This window comes from Cuculus canorus, chromosome 10 (assembly GCF_017976375.1).
Source record: "Cuculus canorus isolate bCucCan1 chromosome 10, bCucCan1.pri, whole genome shotgun sequence".
NCBI classification, from domain to species: Eukaryota; Metazoa; Chordata; class Aves; order Cuculiformes; family Cuculidae; genus Cuculus; species Cuculus canorus.
The window spans coordinates 538,927-558,425 of NC_071410.1; the positions used below are offsets into that span (position 1 = coordinate 538,927).

The following is a 19,499-nucleotide window of genomic DNA, read 5'->3' on the forward strand; positions in this document are numbered from 1 at the left end:
AATGAACAGTGGAGAGTGATTCCATCCCAGGTTTATCTGTTCGGAGGCCACATGAATCCAAAGAATCTCACCTTTCATTAGTTTCAATGTCAAAACAAAACCTTTTGTCTATGGAGTCCGTCTTTCTCCTCACACAGGATTTCAGCGTCAAGTCTAAGGTGCCCTAGGAGAGGAAAGAGAGGCCAAGATGAGAGGGAAGCCAAGAAGATACTGGGTTCATCAGCACCCTGAGGCTGCAGGCTGGCATGGCTCTGCCCATGGAGCACCACGCTGCTAGCAGGTGTCCTGCTCAACTGACAGCATCGGAACCAGGAGCACAGACTGTCCTTCCCATCATCAGCGAAGACAGAGACCAAAAGCTCTGCGAGCCAGGCTCCCTATCCTCAGCCCGAAAACGTTCTTGACTTCTCAGTACTACTCTGCAAATGAGCACTGAACATCCCAGCAAGAGGGACCATCCCTCAACAGAGCGGGGACAGGGCTGTAACAAACCGCAGGAGGCATCGCTTGGTCTTTGAGGCCAGGACCACGCTGGTCTGTTATCTGACACAGTTGGGCCCTAATTTTTGTGAAGTTAATCACACAATTATGGAATGGTTTGGGTTGGACCTCAAAGTCCATCCAGTTCCCACCCCCTGCCATGGGCAGGGACACCTCCCACTGGATCAGGTTGCTTCAAGCCCCATCCAACCTGGCCTTGAACCCCTCCAGGGACGGGGCAGCCACGGCTTCCCTGGGCAACCTGGGCCAGGGCCTCCCCACCCTCACAGGAAAACATTTATTCCCAAGATGTCATCTCAATGTCTCCTCAGCCAAATCCATCCGTTCAGCGCTACCAAATATCCACAGCATTTGTGGTCCACAGAGCTTTACACAAAGTACCATGTAGAAAAGGTAGGCGCCCTCTGATGAAAGGCCGGCACTACAGGGCTGAGCTCTAGCCTTTGCGTCCATAGCCTGTAATAAGAGGACATCAACTGACTCAACAGCAGAGTTAGTCTGCAATGTGAACATGAGACCTCCATGGCTTTGCAGGAGCCCTGGGGACACACCAGAACTTGCAACCAACCAGACCCTCAGGCTGAGTCTGCAAATCGGGAACACGCTCATCACCCGACTGCCACTGTGTCTGCAAAGTCTCTGGCAGAAGTGGATCAAGCCGGTCCAAGGACAGCCTGGCAGTGAGGACAGCCTCCTGCAGGAGCACGTCTGGCTTACGGGCTGTGATGATAATCTCCTGGCTGCCTTCTGTCCGGGTGCAGGTCATTTGGGGCTGTTAAGAGCACTCTTTGTAGTTGTGGCCTTTGAAGCCGTGACAGTTGTGACCAAAGCCGTGACAGCTGTGACTGAAGGTGTGGATTACCAGACTGCAGGAGTCTGGGAAAGGGAATGATTTATATTTTTACAAGCCCCTACCTGCATTAATTGGCCTTACTGGACATGTTTATGGCAGAGGTGACAACAGCTATCTCCAGCCAATGTTTCGGAGGTGCCTTTGCCAAGGTCTCTGCCAAGGGCTTCCAAAAACTACGTTTTATTTTACTGCCGCAGCATGTGCAAGGCTGCCAGAGAGCAGACTGTGAGATCACCACCTGGGAACAGTGCGCCTGGCTGGGACCTCCCTGGGGACATTGCTCCACAGCGGAGAGAGCGGGGGATCAGCTGGATGCCCTCACTGCACTTCATCCACACCCGCATCCCACTCCTCCTCTGTCACGCTGAGGAATGGCAGGGAGCTTCCCTTTGGCAGAAGCCAAAGAGCTGCAAGCGCTGCCCTTTCCTCCTCTCCTGATGCTGGTCCCACTCACGTGTAACCGCTTCTAAGAACACAAACCAAAATAACAGACCAGTGACTGTGTGAACACGCAAAGGCAGAGGCACACAGCTTTGGGAAGAACTTGTCTGATGACTTGGGTAGCCAAAGGGCTCACGACCACTGCCAGAGGCCAACGTGCAACCAGGCTGCAGGTTCACCAACAATTTGCATGGAGAAATATAGAAATTAGCTTGTATAGAAAGGCAGACATTTCAAACCAGACCAAACCCATGAGTCCCCAGTGTGTGAATAACGCTCTTCTTAAACAAACCCACATCTCCACTGTCAAACACTGCAGGGCTCCAGGTCATTTGGGAGTGAAATTTCTCTCCCAGAGGTGCTTCCTCCATGTCACACCACACCTCGGCCTGTGTAGCCAGGCGGGGATTGGACACGAAGTCCACCCCTCTGCTCTGGGGCCAGGAGCCCTGACACAGCTACAGCCACAGCGCTGGGACCAGCCCACCATCAGCACGTCTTCAGGACTGGTGCCACCAGACAAACAGCTCCAGACAGCAGGGCTGGCTTCTGACACCCTGGATGTGGCACTTGTACCTTGGTTTCCTTATGGAAAGAGACAATGCAGGTGCACTGAAGGTGAGACCTGATGGCTGGGTCAATGTTTGCAGCCATCCCTCTAAGAAACCAACTCACTTGCTTAGCTCCAGGCTTCTGGTCCATGGGCGTCATCCGTAAGGTTTTTGCCTCTTTTTCATACTGGCAGTAGTATTTCACCCAGGAGATGCCCAGCGCCCCTGAAGGAACACACGGGAAGCTGGAGTCAGGGACAGTGCCTGAGCTCAACACAGCTGGCATGGCTGGAATCGTCAGCATCTCCATGGCAAGAGCCAGGAGGAGAAGAGGAGGAGAGGGAGAGAAGGAGAGAAGGCACAGAGGAGAGGAGGAACAGAGGAGAGGAGCAGAGGAAAGGTGGAGAGGAGCAGAGGAAGAAAAGGAGAGGAGAAAAGGAGAAGCGGAGGAGAGGAGGAGAGGCAGCTGCCTCCAGTGCCCTCCCAAAGCTCTGCTGGTGAAAGGGTGTTTGTGGGACTCTGGTCGCCAGCCAAGCTGGTTTGGCCAAGTACAGCCAAGACCTACACTGGCAGGATCCTACGTGTCTTGAATGCTCATCTCACACAGGCACCACTGTTTTTTCCTGTTGATGAAAACTTGGCAGTAAAGACAACAGCACCTTCAAAGCACTCTAGTGTTCCTATTTCTATTGCACTAGACTGATTGTCATCTCTCTTTCTTGTCTTACCTGAACCATTCATATGAAATACTTCAGCTGATATTTTTTCTCTAATTTTTAAGTTGCAGTGTCAGGAGGAACAACTCCTTCGCACTCGATTTACAGGGAAAACAAATAGAGGGAGCCAACAGTCACCAGCACGCAGGAACGTGCAACATTTGTTTGTTGTCTAAAATGACTGTTGATGTGTTTTCCTTTAAAACAGGATAAATGTACACATAAATACATGGATAAATGCAATTGTGCACACGATCCAGAAATTAACTGCTCGCAAAGTTGTCCACAAGCTCAGAGGCCACAGCTCCACAACCAGGCTTTTCTCCCCAGGGGCTCAGGCTTGCGAGGCCATATAGATCTGCAGTGAGTGTTTGTAAAACCCTGACTTTGGTTTGATTTGATTCCATGCAGAATCACAGCAAGTTTTGCCCCCAGCAGCCTGACTCTCAATGCTGGCTCACACTCCAGCTGTCCTCAGATGCCCTCAGAGATGCAGTGAGAGGGGAGCTGGGCACACCACCAGATTTTTTTCTGATTGAAAACGGCCAAGCTGTGATCTGCCAGAGCGCTGGGCTCCCCAGTGCCACAGCGGAGTCATTGATCTCAGCGAATTTGGGCGCAGGGCAATGAGCTCCTGGCTTACACAGCTCATGTAACCCACAGAGAGCTCTGTGCCATCACAGAGAGATCTGGAAGCCAAAGCTTCCCAAGGCACCCATGCAGCACAGCCCACAGTGACACCATGGAAGAAGCTGGCCTGGCCACGGAAGCCAAGTGCAGCCCCAGCTCACGCGTTCCTTAACGTATCCAGGTGTGGAAAAAAGCCATTACATTTCTCCTGGGTGTACAGGTAGCCCTCAATGGTCGGCTGCCCAGGGAGCTTGCAGGTCAGGGGGGCTTCCTTCATCCTCTTCTTCAGGTCTTCCAGCTCCTCCCGGGTGCTGGAAAAATGATTCCTTGTCTGTTAAGAGAAAGCAAAAAGAAGCACAGAATAAGAATCCCAGTGTGGTGGGGTGGGAAGGACCCTCTGGAGCTCCCCCAGCCCAATCCCCTGCTAAACCTCCAGCCGTTGCACAGGAGCACGTCCAGGTGGGTTTGGATTCTCCAGAGGAGACTCCACACCTCCCCGGCAGCCGGTTCCAAGGCTCTGTCACTTGCACTGAAAAGAGTTTTTTTCTCACGTCCACGTGGAATTTCCCATGGTCCAGTTTGTGTCCTGTGCCCCATGTCCTGTCGCTGGGTGCCACCAAGCAGAGTCCGCCCGCACCCCCTGGCTCCTGCCTATTGATGGGATCCCCTCTCAGCCCGTTCTTCTCTCTGGACAGACCAGTCTCACTCAGCCTCTCCTCCTAAGAGGGTGCTCCAGTCACCTCATCCCTGTGCTCTCCACTGGACTCTCTCCAGTTGTTCCTTGTCTTTCTGGAGCCGAGGAGCCCAGAGTTGGATGCAGGACTTCAGATGGAGTCTCGCTGGGGCAGAGCAGAGGGGGAGGAGAACCGCCCCCCTTGTCTGCTCCGCACATGCTTCTCCATCCACCCCAAGCCACTCCTTGGTCATAAAAGCAGCACGTTTGAACATGAGCAAAGGGCTTCAGGTATTCCTAGTCAAATTCTAGCTGCTGCGGCAGAAAGGAATCTGGCTCCAACATACAAAGTGCAGAAGCTGCTCCACAAATTCCCATGGAAAGTTCAGCTGTAAGAGTAACTGGCCTCTTACAGACAACTGAAGTGACAAGGTTTACCACAGGGCACATGGAAACAGTGCTGAGGAGTCCTGGCTGGGAGGACACTTGTTCTTTCTGCAGAAGACACCCAGCACATTTCAAGGCTGTGTGGAGCAGAAGGGAGCCCCCGGTCTCCTTGCACACTGTTCAGGTTACAGGTGCATCCTCCCACGAAACCAGGGCGTTGATGCCTCAGAAGATTACAGTACACTGCTTGGTGTGAAGTCATTTTGAAGAGTCATGTCAGCACAGAGCACAACTGAAGGCGTGTTTAGGGAAGGCTGCTCGTACCAATTAACGAGCCAGCAGCAAATTCCACTTGGCACAGATTCACAATGAGGGCAGCCAGGAGAGACTGAGGGCAGAAACAGGAGGCAGATACTTCAACCCATGGGCATACTTCACCAGCGGAGGAGCTTACCAAGTGCTATTAAGCCAAGACCACTAACACAAAGATTGGCTGCCTTTTTAGCAGCCGTGTACAATTTCAGCCTCTTGAAACTGGAAGGAATTCTTAGGGCTGCTGATGCACAAAGTTAAACAACACAATTGCCACAGCCCCTCCTGCACAGCATCTGTTGTACTTCAAAAGCACCATAACAGCACCTGCAGACTCTGTTGTGCAGGTGAGGAGAAAATATGTATGAACAGAGAAGGAAATAACTTCGGCTGCACCTCCTGCAAGGCAAACACGGCCAGTTGCATGGAAAAGCCTCACCACGTTTAAATAGAAATGAGAATAGAAGTTACACACAAAATCCTGGCTGGGCAGGAACTCACATTCTGCAGGCTGAGCTGGAGCTGCTGCTTATAAGGGAGGAAATCCTGTGTGAGCTCAACCGTCAGGTTGTTGTATGTAAAGAGGCTATGGAGAAAAGCCAGCACCTGTAAAGGAGAGAAAGGACACAGATTGAACTTCCCTTCTCTATTTCTAATCAGAGTAACAAAAGACAGGAAACAGTTTCAGAAATCACACACACAAATGTATTTTTTATCGTATACAGTTTTGGAGCGATGCAAGTTTTGGTATGACTTATGCACCACAACATCCCTAAAGCCCAGGTCTGCCACCCACACATTTGTCTTGACAAAACACACTCAAAATGAAAGACCCTGCCAGCAGGACAAGCACAGACCTGCAGCTCGCTTGTTCACAAGACCTATAAAACCCCACATTGAACTGTGTCCAGTGCTAGGGCAGAGCCACCCACCCAGGGCAGGGTCCTGGTACACAGCCACGAGCTGGCACCATTGCGGCCCACGCTGTGCGAGGTGAGCCGACCAGTAACAACTAGAATGAAACCTCTAGCCACCTACAGCGCCTGGCCTGGTCCTCAGGATGGACGTACTGACACAAGTCTGTGGTTTCCCGGTGCTCCAGCAACCACCACGAAGGCTGTTAAGCTGCAGCAACCCAGGTGCACATGGTTGACTCCTGCTCCATCACAAGACTCCCAGGGCTGAATCCAACCTGGTAACTCAGCCCTCCCTGTGACTGTCAGCCAGGCAGCACATCTGAGTATCAGGCAACAAGGCCTGAGAGAAAAGGAAGCTCCTACCGGTTCCACAATACTGAATTTCTTGCTTTCTTGCACCTCCTGGATCTGGTACACATACTCGAGGGAGGACTCGAAGAAGTTGTGTCTCTCTTTGTCAACCTGAAGGTCAGCCTGGAAGGATGAGGAAGAGTGGAAAAAAAAATACACCACATCTAGCTTGACAACATTTGACAAGCATTTCCCTGCCTGCCCACAAATCTTTCTGTCTCTACTGAGACAAAGCCCGGCAAAGGTGCCCAGCCCAGGTTTTGAACTCTCTGTGCAGAACCAGAACACTGGAACACTGGCCAAGCTTCTCAGGTCTGCCCTTTTCTGGCTCCCTTTCACTTCTGGATCCAGAACCTCACCCCACTCTGCAAGGCCAAGGCTTTCCCAAAGCATGTTTGTACTTTTAGCACAAGCTCCTTCTCCACCCACAGCCCTGCGCTGGTGAGGACAAGGCCACTGCCACAATCCTCTCACCTGGCTCCAGCTGCAACCTGAAACCAGCCATTCCAGAGCTGCAGCGCTGGTGGGACACCACGGCGTTCTGCGTTACCACAGCTTACACCAGCTTTGCCTTGCAAAGGTGCTTATAGGCTGGTCTGACAACCGGTTTGGCCAATTTGACTTGATCCAGCTACTCCTCTGTGGGCTAGAGGGGTGGGGGCTTTCCTTTCTTGTGACTTCGTGGTTGGCAACAGCATCAGTGGAAGGGTACCCCCTCCTCTGCTGCTGCTCCCTGCCCCAGGGAACCCTGCAACACCAGGAGCCAGGCAGGAGACAGACTGGCAATTAACAATAGCCTGCTATTTTTCAGCTAGCTCTGTTCCCCAAGCCAGGTGAGAGGGTGGCCCGGCCCCAGCTGCGCCAGTGGAGCTGGTCACTGCCCTCTGCTATAAGTGTGAGGACAAGAGATGACAATGCAGAAAGCCACTAAGGAGAACAGTCATCTCAATTACCCTGGTTTCATTCAAAGAATCTAGACTCTAGGTAGATTTAATTGCTTATCAACTTCAAGTGTTTACTGAAAGGGATTATTTCCTCCCCTTTTTTAAGATTCAGAGCAGCTGGCAGTGTTGCTTCTGGACCCAACTCTGAAGACAACTCCATACACACCTCCTGTAACTGGGATTCCTTCTTTTTGGAAGACAAATGCAAGTGGCGATCCAGCATAGAATAAAACTTCTCGCCATCCTTCTCAAACTTCTTCTTTCTTTCCTGTAGATGCAAGAGTTGAAACAGAACCCGTTATTGGTGTTTGGGAACCTTCCACTGGATCAGGGGCTCCAAGCCCCATCCAACCTGGCCTGGATGGGGCATCCACCTCCAGGGATGGGGCAGCCACCATTGCTCTGAGCAACCTGGGCCAGGGCCTCCCCACCCTCACAGGAAAACATTTCTCCTTAAAATCTCATGTCAATTTCCCCTCTTCCAGCTGAAAACTGTTCCTCTCATCCTGTCCCTGCATTTCCTGATCAAGAGCCTCTCCTCAGCTTTCCAGGAGCCCCTTTCAGTACTGGAAACTGCTCTAAAGTCTCCCTGTAGCCTTCTCTTCTCCAGGCTGAACAACCCCAACTTTCTCAGCCTCAGACTTCAAAGTCCATCCAGTTCTAACCTCCTGCCATGGGCAGGGACACCTCCCACTGGATCAAGTGCTCAAAGCCCCATCCAGCCTGGCCTTGAACACCCCCAGGGAGCGTTCATGGTGTTTCTGCCTCAGAAGAAAAAGAGCTGCACATCAAATCCAGAGGAGCAGTGTTCTCTGAGAGTGAAAGCTAATTTGAGCAGCGCTGCAGCTGCAGGGCCGGTGCCAGGAAGGACTGTCAAAATAAAACACCTCCCTCATGACTAACTGATAAGAAATTCGAAACCCAGGGAAGCAAAAGCATCTGGGAAACAGCAATGACCGTGCCCGTAAGGTCACACTCCTGCATTGTCTGTCTGTGCCACAGATGCCAGTCCAAGGCAGCCAGGAATCCCGGCTTGTGTTCATTTCTGTAACGAGGACTCACCCAACTCCAAGGCCACAGAAACAACTGCACTGAGAGAACTGGCGGCTGATGCAGCGCTGCGGGTCTGCAGCTCCCGCCGCTCCTGCTGCCAGCTTCTCGCGCCTCAGAGAGGGTGGCTTTGCTGGCAGCGGGTCCCAAAATGCCCCGATGATGGAAAGCTAACTCCAACCTCAACCAGCAAAAGCTCAGCTGTCCTCATGGAGTTGGGTGGGACGCAGATGTGGTCTCTGAACACAGCCAGGGACAGTGCCAGCCCTGCTCCTTACTGGACCAGTGTGGGGCTGAGGGGATTAGGAATGATGGCTGAGATGGACACCAGTGTGCAGAGTACGGCTCACTCCTGCAGGAGAAGTGCTGCCACATGGAAAGGAGTGCAGTGCAGCATAACATTTTTGGCCACTAACGGCGGGTTTGCCAATCATTTCCCACTCTGGCCAATTAACATATGACTGAAAAGCAGAAGGATGAACTACAAATCCCTCCTGGCTGTCAAGCCGAGGCTTCTAACAGCTTGTTGGCTGCTGAACAGAGCAAGCCAAGACAAAAACACAGCACAAAATTCCCACCCAGACTGAAGCACAAACTGGAAACATGAGCACAAATTAGTTCCTCATGAATATTCAGCAGAAGAAAGCATCATCATCCCGTTAGAACTTGCCAAGTCCAAGAAGCCACTCAGCTTCCACTGATTTGCTCACGGAGAGCGACTGAGGCAATTCCACCCAAGGGCAGGCGGAGCCACGCAGCACAGGGGGGTGCTCAGTGAAAGCTTTGCTCTCAAAGCCTCTGCAGATGGTACTTCAACCAGAAACAAAGAGGAGCCCCAGGAACAGCCCAGTCCACGATGCAATGCCCCGGATGCCCCGGCAGCTTCGGCTCCCCCAGCAGCGGGGCAAAGCTCCTTGGCAGCTGCTCACTTCCAGCTTGAGCCGGAGATGGAGCAGCTGAGGACATGGGGGAAAGAGGCAGACAGACTTGCCAAGACTCTCACTTCACCATCAGTTGCTAATTGGGATGCTCTGAAACTCCCATCCTAGAAGAGGCAGTGACCGGCAAGTGAGGAGCCCGGCTCACAACACTACTTGTTTCCTCCATCTCCGAACACCCCTGCAGGGGCTCAAGTTGAGGATGAGCACCCAGCGGTGCAGCTCGCCACGCACCAGAGCCAGGCGCGCAGCAGAGCCAGTGGCCACATGTCCCCATCCCTGCCACCTCCAGAGCACAGCCTGGGAAACACCACAACTGGAAAGCCTGGAAATATTAAACACGTCCACTTCTGCTCATCCCCCACCCCAGTACGTTCTCTGTTGTGAAGGCAAAAACGATTCCGCTGGAATCACAGTAGAGCTACCGCACTCACAACGTGGTCACCCAGTAACAAACAGTGTGGTCTTCACCGTCACTCAGTAAAGACAGCACCAAAAAAATTAAAACCCCAAACCAGTCTGGGGAAATTGCAAGCTGTTGCTGGAGAGGAGCTGATGGCATGAGAGGGGCTGGGGGTTCTGCTTTGCTTGCAGCTTCACCTGGCAGATGGCACAGGGAAGGAATGGGGAAGAGAGAAATACATTCACATGGAAAAACCACTTCAGGCCTGATTTTAATGAATTTTTATGATGCACCAGCGGTTAATAAAAAAAAAGACAATTTCTAGAAATAAAATTGAGGGGTGTAGCAAGAGAATTTCTATAAAGCAGTTTATCTCGGTCTTTTCCCCTTACCCACTGTGCTCTCTACGATGCTCCTTAGATCTCGCTCCCACAGAGAGGAAAGCAGGTGGGAGTGGCTGTCCTCCATTCCCTTCAGAATTATTATTACTGGAATATTAATAACAGAATTAACTAAATGTTTTTCAGAATATGTTATCACCTATGGAGGAACAGTTCAACAAACAGTGCACTTACTCAGCATCCCAGAGTGCAGTATATATCCCTCCTCTACCTTACACTGAGTCCAAACAAGCTTTTCCCCTATGACTTTTTTTGTTTCGGTTTGTGTTTTCATTTTTTTTTTTTTTTTTTAAAGAAAGCTGTCTCCTTCCAACTGGAATTGCAGCAAAACCGTTCTTATCCAAATCCTCCTCAACTTCAATATTGCAGCCAGGTTCTCAGTGCCACCCCCAGCCCCAGCACAGAGCTCACCCACAGCGTGAAAGGAGAAAGCAGATTGCCCTATGCGCTCTCCCTGAGCAATGCCTGCACCTCCCTGGCACCATCCATGCCATTCCCAGTGCTCGCGGCAGCCTCAGTTACGCTAGTTCCTCCACACGCTCACCAAACCAGCCACAAGCTCCCACTGGCTCTTGGGCTTTTGAGCAGAATAAGGGGCCAGGAAGGAGAAATGGGTGAGCTCAGGGATCCCGGATCCTCCACCTGCATGTCTACACGTGCAAACCTTTACCAACACGGCACAGGACGAGCAGCTATCCCGGGTCTGCGGCTCCCAGGGGATGGTGGCTGGAGGAGTGTCCCTGTGACACCCCAGCCAACTCATGGGACTCCATCCATCCCCAAGAAAACAGGTTAATGTGGACTTGGATGTCTCAGCCAGCCTGACTGGCAGCTCTCCAGCCCCAGCCACCACAAAGCCCCGATTCAGAGGCTCTTCCTATCCGGCTGCAGCATCTCGCAGAGAACAGAAAACATCTCACAGAAGGCGGCTCTGCCAAAATATGGGAAATGAAGGAGAGGGCACAAATTCTCTGTGTCATGTCTGGTCTGCGCCTAGCCCGGCTGCTCTCCCCTGGTGTAAATCAGGAAGGATCCTCTGGATGTCTCTGGGGGCACAGCAGGAGCACCGAGGGACCCCTCGCTGACAGAGCGCCGTTGTGAGGAGCCCTCATTTGTATTTCACGCCTTCTGCTGAGGGATGCGAAGGACTCGGTGGCGCTGCCAAGAGAAAGGAGCCTTTGTGCCTGCAGTCAGACCCTGAGGATGCAGCCCAGTGGCACCCGTGCCAGTGCCTTAATGCCAGCTCCTGTCAGGAAAGGTGAGGGCAAGGGTCAGGAGCAGCCTATGGCTTGCTCCGAACCCCGCACCTGCTGGCAGCAGAGAAAGCATTCCCTCCTCCTGCACCCCTGCCAGCGAGGGTGCACCTGCGAACACAGTGGGGTGCAAAGGGATCATCTCCCTGTGCTTGGAGCTGGGGAGGCTGCACCTCAAATCCTGGACTCAGCTTTGCGCGCTTCAGTACAAGGAGAACATTGCGGAGCTGAAGCATGTCCAGAGAAGGTAATGGAGAAGGGGTTGGAGAATAGGAATCTGGGAGCAGCTGAGGGACCTGGGGCTGTTTAGTCTAGAGAAGAGGAGGCTGAGGGGAAACCTCATTGCTCTTCACAGCTCTTGAAAGGAGGTTGTGGTGAGGTGGGTGCTCGTCTCTTCTCCCAAATAACAAGTGATGGGACAAGAAGAAATGGCCTCAGGTTGCACCTGGGAGGTTTAGATTACATATTAGGAAAAATGTCTTTACATTTACTCCAGTGGCGGAGTCCCCATCCCTAGAGGAGTTCGAATAACACAGAGCCATGGCACTTCAGGACACGGTTTAGCAGGCACAGTGAGGTTGGGTTGACAGCTGGACTGGATGAGCCTAGAGGTCTTTTTCAACCTCAACAGTTCTAAGATTCTATGACTCTATAAAGTGCTCCCCTGCAAGGTCCTGTGTGCGAGTGTTTCTGCTGAGCCACAGCAGAGCTCTCTTCTCTCCGAGGTGCCACTGACACCTTTGCAGTTCACGTTCCTCATAAGAAACAAAACCCAGAGCCAAACCACAAAGACCTCCAAGCCACCTGCAGTGAATCTCGTCCCTCTGTCACCTCTCAACCACTTCCAGACAGCAGCCTGCCACGGCCACTGCCTGACACCTTGGCCTGGAGCACCCTGCTCCTTCAGGAAGCGCTGCAAGCTGCCAGGTGAATCCATGTCAGCAGCTGGAGCCTCCCACAGCCGGGCACCAGTGAGCTCTGGAGCAGCTGGCAGGGGGTGACCACGGTACAGCTTTTTGAGCAAAGTGTGCTCCAGGCTGTAGGCAAAGTGATCCTTACACACTTCAGGGGCTACCCGAGGAGAGAACAGCCTGAAGGACACTCTAATGCTGCATCTTAACATTTGCAGACGTTGCCCTCTTGACTTAAGTGTTCCATAAACACAGAGGGGAAAATACGCTTGACCTTGCCCCTGTGACTCCTTCCCCGTGACTGTTTCCTCCATACGTGCTGGCCCTGCTGTTAACACAGGGAGATCTGTGTGTCTCTAACACAGAGGCCTGTGCCAAAACCCACCAGCTCAGAGCCTTTCCTTGCCCCTGTGCCTGTCGGGGAAGCGCCAGCAGCTTCACTAGCATGGGACCAACAGCCACAGCCACTGCCTTCGCCACGCACGCGCTGCTGCAGCCTCTCCGAGCGGTGTTCTCCAGACACAGTTGAGCCTCCAGATGGGCTGGGCTGAATCCAAGCCCCAAGCGTTCTCCAAAACATCTCCGTTTCTGCGCTGGGTCAGAGCCAGCACTAGTTCAAGCTGCTGCCGAATAACATGAAACCTGGACTGCTTGATAGCAGGCAAGGGAAAAGGAATCTTTTCTGCTTCACATGTGCAGGATTTGCTTTTTATAGTTTGTTTCTTTAAATGTTTCATCCATCTGAAAGGCTCATTAGATGCCTTATTTCAATATTTCATAACAAAAGCCCTCTGACCACAACTAAGTCCTGAGTGCCGGCCTTTGCTGTGTTCTCCCCTCCCACTCCAACACATGCTCATCCAAAGGAAGTATTTTATTCCCAAAAGCACTGAATGAACAAAGGGGAGAAGAGAGAAAGGAGCGGGGAGTATCACCTGATCAGCAGTCAAACCAAGCATTCCTTGCTCAGGATGAAGAAAGTGCTGGAACTGGGCCAGGACAGAACCCAAAGAATTCAGGAAAAGGGTTGGGAGCCTCTTAAGATTTAAAAATCAGACTAAAAGTCACAGCACGGGATCTCACGCCAGCAGCTGAAAGCCAGCACTAAATCGGGAGGTTTCTGCAAGCACAAAGTTGAAATGTGGCACCACGATTACCTACACTTGAAAAACAACAGCAACAACAAAATACAGGGGGGAAAAAGAATTCAAACGTAGCAACAGCAAATAAACCTGTTTGAATTGAAAGCAAGGAAACAAACCAGCCTTACCTTGGTGAACCCTATTTGCTCCTTCCGAAAGTTCTCCAGAGGTTTGATCAGCAAATCACTAGCGTTCTGTACCTACAGAGCCAAAGAAACAGCTTAATTACAGGACACAGACTGATTTTCTCCTAAAAAGCGGCTGAATGGGGCTAGAAGCCAAGGCTTCGCAGACGTTAATGTCTGACTGCATCCTCAGTCTTTGTAGGTGAAGCACCTTTGCCCCTCCGTACCCACTCTTCCACATCTGTAGCACACACAAAACCCCACTGAAGCTCCAGAGCCATCCCGGGATGACCGCATTGTTCCCCAGCCTGCACCCTCCCTGCAGGGCTGTGCCACAAGCCCTTCTGTCCTGGAATGTGGTGTTACTCCCACCCCGGAGCAGCAGCCCTCGGGGACATCGGGCCCCGTCTGTGCTCAGGCAGGCTTTTCCCTGCCGCCTCTCTAGACTCAAGATAAAGTTTGGACGGACCCCAACTGGCTTGTAACACGCTTTCCTGCACCAACCCGGCCGCCCAGCCCTGTGCCGTGCCGCTGCTGTGCTGGAGCGAGCCCCGGGGCAGCAAGGCATACGTGGGCCCTTGTGCAGCGCTGGGTTCTGCAGGATGAGCCCAGCAGTGATGCACCTGCCGCCCATCCCGGTTTACCAGAACCACTGTCCCAGTCAGACACGGTGTTATGACCTAAATAAGGGAAAATGAGGGGCCTATAACCCGTGGGGAGGGCTGAGGAACTGACGTACAAAGGATGCTGGCTGCTGAGCGAGGAGCAGTCACGGCAGCATGGCTCTTTATCTCTCTGAGAAGCACAAACCAGAACCAAACACACTCTCAAAGCACACTGGGGACTGCTACCCACTCGTCAGCCCAGCTGGGTGCCTTCCTGCAGCAAAGCTGTCCTGCCTGTGCCAGCAAGAGGGACGGGAGCAGGGAAGCTGTGCTGCCACAGCTGCTCACGCTCCACCGCTGGTGCTGCGGGCTCCTCTGCTCCCGACAGCCTGGCCGCGCTCACCCCTGTGACACAGACACATTGCTGCCCCAGCCCAGCTATCCATAAGAGCAGCCTTGGCTTTAACGCAGAGCTGTGACGGGGGAGATTCCAGAGGCAGGGACGTGCTGAGCTGCTGGCATCTCCCAGTGAACAAAGCAGATGCTCGCAATGCTGAGCACAGTGCCAGAACGTGGCTGCCACAGCCCTGTAACGCTTGAGCCACTTTCCAAAGGGAATAACCCATCCGAGCTGGGCAAGGCCCTGCGGCACGAGCTGCTCTGAGAGGAAGTGTGAAGGCCCCACGCTCCACGAGCAGAAGGCAGGGCTGGGCAGGCTGGGGCTGCTGCCTGCCATGGTGCTCTCGAGGGCTGGCATTTCTCATCAGACAGCACTGGGCTTGACGGCTCTAACAGCACAGCTCTCAAAGAAATGATAAGGTTTCCTTCTCCAGAGACCCAGCCAGAGCAGGAATGACAGCAGGCTGTCTGTCACAGAGAGAGAGGAACAGGAACAGCCCAGGAAAAGCGGAGAGCCTGCCTGTGTCTCTTCCAGTCCGTCCGGTGTCTGAAAAACACTTTCCTGGGATGTGCTCTGCACTCCCTCTCCATGAATCCACAGGCAATCTCCTCGAGTTTGTATCCCAGGCTCCAGCTCCAGCCTCACACTGGGACACAACCTGTCACTGCTTCCCAGCCCCACTTCCACTGTGACAGGCAGTGTCCTGAGCTCCAGAGAAGGGAGCACAGATGAGAAGGGGATATGGCCCTCCACTGCCACAGCCCTTTCAGGTGCTTTAAAAACGATCAGCATGGTGAGCGTGTGAAACCTTCTGAGTGAGCTACTGTAAAAGACGGGTCCTACAAATCGAGGGCAAAAAGAGATTCAGAGAAGTTGGACAGCATCCCTAAAAGCATCCACGATCCCTGAAACAATCCCTTCTACCCACATACCCACTGCCAAAGGAGCCACTGTACCTGGGATGGAAATGATGAAGAAATATCTTAGTGCTTTCCTCCAGCCTCTCACCGGTTCCCTGACATTCCTGCCTGTCCATGGACCCGCACAGCGGTTGGTGGCAGCTGGCACAGCCACCTCTGTGGTGCTGGCCAGGTTGGCACAGCCACCCCTGCAGCACTGGCCTGGCCGGCAGCCTGGCACGGCTCTGGCTGCTGCACGAGGCAGAGGCAAGCAGAGCCAAGCAGCGCATTCCTGGCATGCTGTAAAAGCTCTCTACTGAGCCCAACCTTCGTGTTTTTCCTGGAATTAGGAGTGAAAGGGAAAGCCAACACTCTCTCTGGAGATGCAGAGGGCACAACACAGCAGGAGACTGAAGGCAGTGTATCGCCCTGCGGGATCTGTGCCGGCCAGGGCAGGGGCACTGGGGCACCCACATGCTCACACCTGGCAAAAATGAAGCTAATAATACATGTTGCTTCTTATTCTTCAACACTTTGTCTTCCCACAAAACCACAGACACACCACGGCTCCTGGTGCACAGGAGAGGCCTCGGACACCACGTGGGACAACCTCTCTCCCTCCCTGCCCAGCACCTCCCCTTTGTCGCTCGGCACACAGGGTAATGGCACTGTGGACCAGAAGTGGTAAAAAGCACAAAATCCCAGTGCTCTCAGCTTCCCTCCAATGGGAAGCTGCACCCCAAGGTACGCGGTGCTGTTTGGCCACAATTTAGCCGTTAAACATTGTGACGAGGCGGTAATCGCCAGAGCACAGCTCAGATCATCTTACCATCATGGACCTCTCCAGCTCTACCTCTTGGAGCAGCTCTGCGAACTCCTTAAAGGACTCAGCTGTAAAGAAAAGAAGAGGCTGGTCAGTGGAGCTCAGGCGATGCGGCACTGGAGCACGGCACATGCTCTGGGGTACCCAAATCCGGCTGCACCTCCAGCATCGCTGCCCAAAGGCTGGCCAAAAACTGCAGAAAAGGTGCCCCCTTTGGCAGAACTGGAGTTAGGCAAGGCCACCGGGAATGGCTGGCCATGCTGGGTACATATTTATCCACTGGGAGGAGGGCTGCTTCCCAGAGCACTGTGCCAGATAACGCCACGGGAAGGAAAGACAACATTAATTTGTTCTCACTAGGAATTGCACTGCACAGCCGGTAAGACAGGTGGCAGAGAAGGGGCAGCTGCCGGCCTCAGCGACCGTGGCAGGACGGGCTCTATGGGTAGGACAGGATGGGGCCATCCAGAACAGCCCCAGCACCTCTGCTGGGAAGAATGCAGGTGCTTTCTAGGAGCAGGACAAGTCTGTAAAACGAGAACAGACTGGAATGACAAAGATTACACCCAGTAACAAGAAGCACAAAGCCCATACACCTATGTGGAAAAGGCCACGGGTGTGGGAGTGGTCACAGACATCCGCTCCGCTCCCCAAAATGCTAACAATCAAACAAAAAGATGGCATTGATCAGAACTGAACTTGGAGCCCAGCTGCAACCAAAGCAATATGAAAACTTTCCTTTAACAAACTGAAACAACAAGCATCATTTAGCCTGGGGAAAGAGGAGAGGAGGCAGGAGCAGCGGGCTCTCCCCACGCCAACGGGGTTATCCCCACGAGGGAGCACTGAGTCCTTCTCCCCGCCTGCTGGAGAGAATACGGGAAGGGGCTGAGTTGGGAGCCGGGGAGAAACCGTCTGTCCTAGCAGAGCACCAACAGCACTGAAAGGCAGAGCTCTGCAGCCGGCTGGGTTCTTGGGGAGGCTGCCAGGCTGGGCAAACCCCTGCAGGGCCGCGTGTGGAACGCCTGCAGGGATAACCCGGGAGCCTGCTGGGAAAGGCTCCCACGGTGCCACCCATCGCCTCCAGCTGCCGGCAGCAGCACCCTGCTCGGAGCAGCGCTGGAAATGGCACTGGTGGGGCTGGCGTTCAGCCCTCCTCTGCCGTCTGTAAAGCACAGGGTGGCTTTGCACAACCTACAGCAGCTCCTGCGTTTGCTGAGCAGACCCCATGCTCACAGCAGAGCAAGCAGGGCCACTCGGCAGCTGCTGAGCAGTTTGAACACTGTCTAAGAGTGAAGCAAAGAACATCTGAAGTGCCTGGCTGGCACCAGAGCTCTTGAGCAGGGCGGTACGCGGAGCTCTGGCACGCCTGGCTCGGCAGGGCTGACACAGGAGGGAGAGCGACAGGAGCAGAACAAGGCGTGTGCCACAACAGCTCATCCCACGGATCGGGGACAGGATGCGTTTGCAGTCCATCTGCAAACTGAGGGCCCTCTCCCCACAACCCCACATGGTGCCTGAGGAGCTGTACCTGTACTCAGGCTCCAACCCAGCAGTAACGCTGCCACACAGCCCGTACGCGCTGCCGGCGTTGGAAGCTCCACTCTGCAGTTGCTGAGACAACAAAAGCGAAAAACCACAGCCTCGTGACACAGCCCCTCAGCTGGCAGCATCAAAACACAACCTTCCTGATGAGTCAGGCAATTCTGAGTTCCCCTCTGGAGCCAGGGCTTCAGAGCCCAGCAGATGCAACCTCCTAACAGTTCCTTACACTCGACCACAGGACTGACACGCTCATTCCCACTGTGGTTACTCAGGATGATGTGAAACCTGAAGTGTGCACATATGCTGGGAGTCTGAGCCAGGAAAGGGATTATCATGGGGAGAAAGAGAATCCAGCCCTGAACTCATAGGGAAAATGTCAGTGCCTAAAATTTCCAGTAGATGTTTCTTCTTGCTCTCCAGAAGAGTCCGAGCACACATTTCCCATCTGCAGCCGTGGAGTTGGTCTTTGCACAACAAACATGGGGCTCAGGCTGCACCAGGAGCACTGGGCTGTCCTGCACTGCTGGCCCGGGTCAACAGCTGCAAACTCTTGTCGAGCTGAGCTGAGCTGAGCACAGATGCTGCTGGCAGCCGCTGCCTGCCCAGCCACACTGGGAACAGCCAGGGAGCCGCTGCCAGAAACCTGCCAGGAATGTCAGCCGCTTCGAACCAGAGGATGCCAGCATCCCATGCTGGGGAGGAAGGAACACGCTACCTGACTCTATTGCTCCGTTCATCTCTGAAGGAGCTGCTGATTCAGGTCCTGTGTGGGTGACCGGCGGAGGGAGCACAGCCATGGTGTAATTCAGTGTAATGCAGTGTAACGTGGTGTAATGTGGTGTAACGTGGTGTAACCACAGTGTAATGCAGCGTAACGTGGTGTAACCACGGTGTAATCATAGTGTAATAGTGTCTTTAACTACCAGCATCCGTGGGGACAGCACTGCTCGGGACAGGCGGCATGGACCCAGCCTCGGTATTCTGACTCGCTCCTGCAGCCCAAGGCCACTGCTGCCGCTCAGCCCGCTTTCTGCCTTCATGAAGAGGAAGCAGTGCTCCATCCACAGTACTTATGGATCAAACGTTCCCTGAAGCACAATAAGAAGTGCTTGTGACTGGTTTCCTTCATTCCCATATCCTGCACATCAAACGAGCTCCTCGTTTCCCACGCAGGTCTCTGGCACCCTCACAGGAGATGGAAGTTGCTACGGAGATGCCAGCACCTCACTGCTGTTTCAGGAGCCAGGGAGCCTGGCAACGCAGCTCAGCCTCAGCAGGCACCGCAGGAGTTGCTGGAGGAGGAACCCGAGGCAGACTGGTTCACACAGGGAAAGCAGGGACCTCTGTCTGATAAAGCAAACCAGATATTCCCCAGCAAAAACAGAGGTAGGGAAACTGGCTCCTTTCACCACAGAGTTTTACATTTTCCTCTTGTTCTCCTCTGCCCACGGTCTCCCCATGCAACTTCTGCCGTTTTCAGTGGTCTTCCTCATCTGCTGAGCACTAGCAGTCCTGCCACACCAGCTCACCACAGTCTCACTGCACCGGCTCGGCACACCGGCTAACCGCAGTCCCCCCACAGTGGCTCGCCACAGCCGCACCACACCAGCTTGCCGCACTGGCTCACCACACCATCTTACCACAGCAACACCACACCGGCTCACCACCAGCAGGCTCCACTCCGCTCCTGCACCCAGTGCACAGAGGCAGGTGGAGAGGCAGTGCAGG

At 53.5% G+C, this 19,499-nt stretch overlaps 1 protein-coding gene across 2 annotated transcripts in view; it reads right to left on the minus strand.

Annotated features, from left to right (window-relative positions):
* The window catches only part of OPHN1 (oligophrenin 1), a 57,570-nt gene that overhangs the window by 20,795 nt on the left and 17,276 nt on the right, over nt 1-19,499 (minus strand). For both annotated transcript variants that reach the window (XM_054076076.1, XM_054076075.1), the window contains exons 3-10: nt 16,233-16,294; nt 13,503-13,574; nt 7,443-7,544; nt 6,345-6,455; nt 5,566-5,670; nt 3,894-4,023; nt 2,471-2,571; nt 72-163 (exon numbers count right to left, since the gene is read on the minus strand). In XM_054076076.1, the coding sequence (XP_053932051.1) occupies nt 72-163; nt 2,471-2,571; nt 3,894-4,023; nt 5,566-5,670; nt 6,345-6,455; nt 7,443-7,544; nt 13,503-13,574; nt 16,233-16,294 (775 nt within the window). The remainder of the gene's footprint in view (nt 1-71; nt 164-2,470; nt 2,572-3,893; nt 4,024-5,565; nt 5,671-6,344; nt 6,456-7,442; nt 7,545-13,502; nt 13,575-16,232; nt 16,295-19,499) is intronic.